This window comes from Cucurbita pepo, unplaced genomic scaffold (assembly GCF_002806865.2).
Source record: "Cucurbita pepo subsp. pepo cultivar mu-cu-16 unplaced genomic scaffold, ASM280686v2 Cp4.1_scaffold001458, whole genome shotgun sequence".
NCBI lineage: Eukaryota > Viridiplantae > Streptophyta > Magnoliopsida > Cucurbitales > Cucurbitaceae > Cucurbita > Cucurbita pepo.
The window spans coordinates 5,538-7,177 of NW_019647622.1; the positions used below are offsets into that span (position 1 = coordinate 5,538).

General features: G+C 38.2%; 1 protein-coding gene across 1 annotated transcript; it reads right to left on the reverse strand.

Annotated features, from left to right (window-relative positions):
- Positions 1–6: 6 nt before the first annotated feature.
- On the reverse strand, positions 7–1,634 carry LOC111786329 (pre-mRNA-splicing factor SLU7-like). The gene is made up of 5 exons (XM_023666636.1): positions 1,611–1,634; positions 868–1,084; positions 491–594; positions 322–390; positions 7–208 (listed from the first exon to the last, which is right to left on the reverse strand). Exons 2-5 carry the CDS (start codon positions 1,079–1,081, stop codon positions 131–133), a joined length of 465 nt encoding a protein of 154 aa, XP_023522404.1. The 5' UTR covers positions 1,082–1,084; positions 1,611–1,634; the 3' UTR covers positions 7–130.
- Positions 1,635–1,640: the final 6 nt, after the last annotated feature.

Genomic DNA, 1,640 nt, shown 5'->3' on the forward strand with positions numbered 1-1,640 from the left:
ACCGACCCATTATACGTTGGACAACCTCAAATCTTCACAATCACAACTTTATGTTTTGAAAGCTCAGATGAGAGGTTCCCTTGATGATCATTGGAACTAAAACTAAACATTTACAATACAAGTAGGCAAGTTAGTTAAGAAAATCCTTCATGGGATCATCATGACGTACCTTCTTCATCCTATATGCCTCCATGTCCTCCGCAGTTACCTGCACACGAGGGCGCAGCACGTTGTTTTTTACCCGAACGAAGAATAAACCTAAACTTGCTATTTAAATTTTGCATAGGATCCTATCGATCAAAGCAAGAGAAAGTAATATACCTCATCATTCCATCTCACATTGTATTTACGCTTTCTTTCATCCCTCTCCTCCTTCCTTCTTTCATCCTCCTGGCGAAATAGGTAATCCCAAGTAAGAAACAAGTAAAATGCGGTGAGAAAACGGATGATAACACGAGATATTGCAGGAAGAGGGTATTAAGATTCATACCTTCTTGAGAGCTTCATTAAGTTTCTTCTGGTCGAGGACGAGATCATCAGGTACTTCACTTCCCCAAGTAGCTAGCTTTTTCTCTTCAGCTGGGGCTGGTGTATCTGTGGTGATGTTAAAAGATCATTCAGGAGTTCAATTGAACAATTTTGTACCTTAATACAATGAAGAATTGAGGATGCCAAGCATTTGATGGCTAACCGATGATAAATTTACATATTCTAAAATAAAATTATATCCATGCAAGCACTATGTTATGGAAAGAAAGCTTGAAGCACATGCATTCGGTTGAAAGCCAAGAATGAGGTTTATCACATTCAGGAAGACATTCCAGGTTCAATTTTTAAAAAACTACAAAACGGATTCCGAGTACTAACCTTCAGAAGTTGCTTTACGAGCAATATTAGACTTCATTAAGTCCGCTGCTGCCTCAGCAGCCTCAATTCCAGCAGCCCCAGTGCAATAACTGTTACGGATGGTCTGCTTACAGCATTTATAGCCCCACTGGTGATCCTTCCACCATGAACCCCAAACACCCGTGTGGTTATTAATAAAAACATCTTCTTCATATTTACTTTTGGGAAGAGCCATTTCCTTCAAGGAGGAAAAAAAGGAATCAGAAGAAAGCAAACATACTTGACAATCAACTCGTGTCATGATGCATTAGCTAGACAATTCTTAGTCCAAGCTTTTAATTTGAGCTTGAGCGGAAAACACTACAATTACATTTGTTTTAAAAAGGTAGAACCATAATGCCTCGATGGTAGAGTACAGCTAATCATGCATTTTCGAAATTATAGCAGGCATTTTCTTATCCACTTAACTCAGTCCCCCCCAAGCCACATGCATGCATAAACAAACAAAAACAGGACAATTTGACTCTTCTTTCCAAGCTTTCAAATAATCATGTCTGATAAAGTGGCAAAGCGCGATACAGAAAAAAAGAATACAGTTATTGTTATATCAATCTCAGCATAAGTAACGAAGACAAGTGTCATGAAGGATATTAGTGTAAAACAAAACCAGATAATAACTCAAAATCGATTAAAAATGCTTCATGTTAATGACGTAGCACTCTGTCAAGGAAAATAAAAGGGATGAGTTCAGAAAAATTTAATACCAGGCCTTTAACAATTCTGCCAGTGCGGTC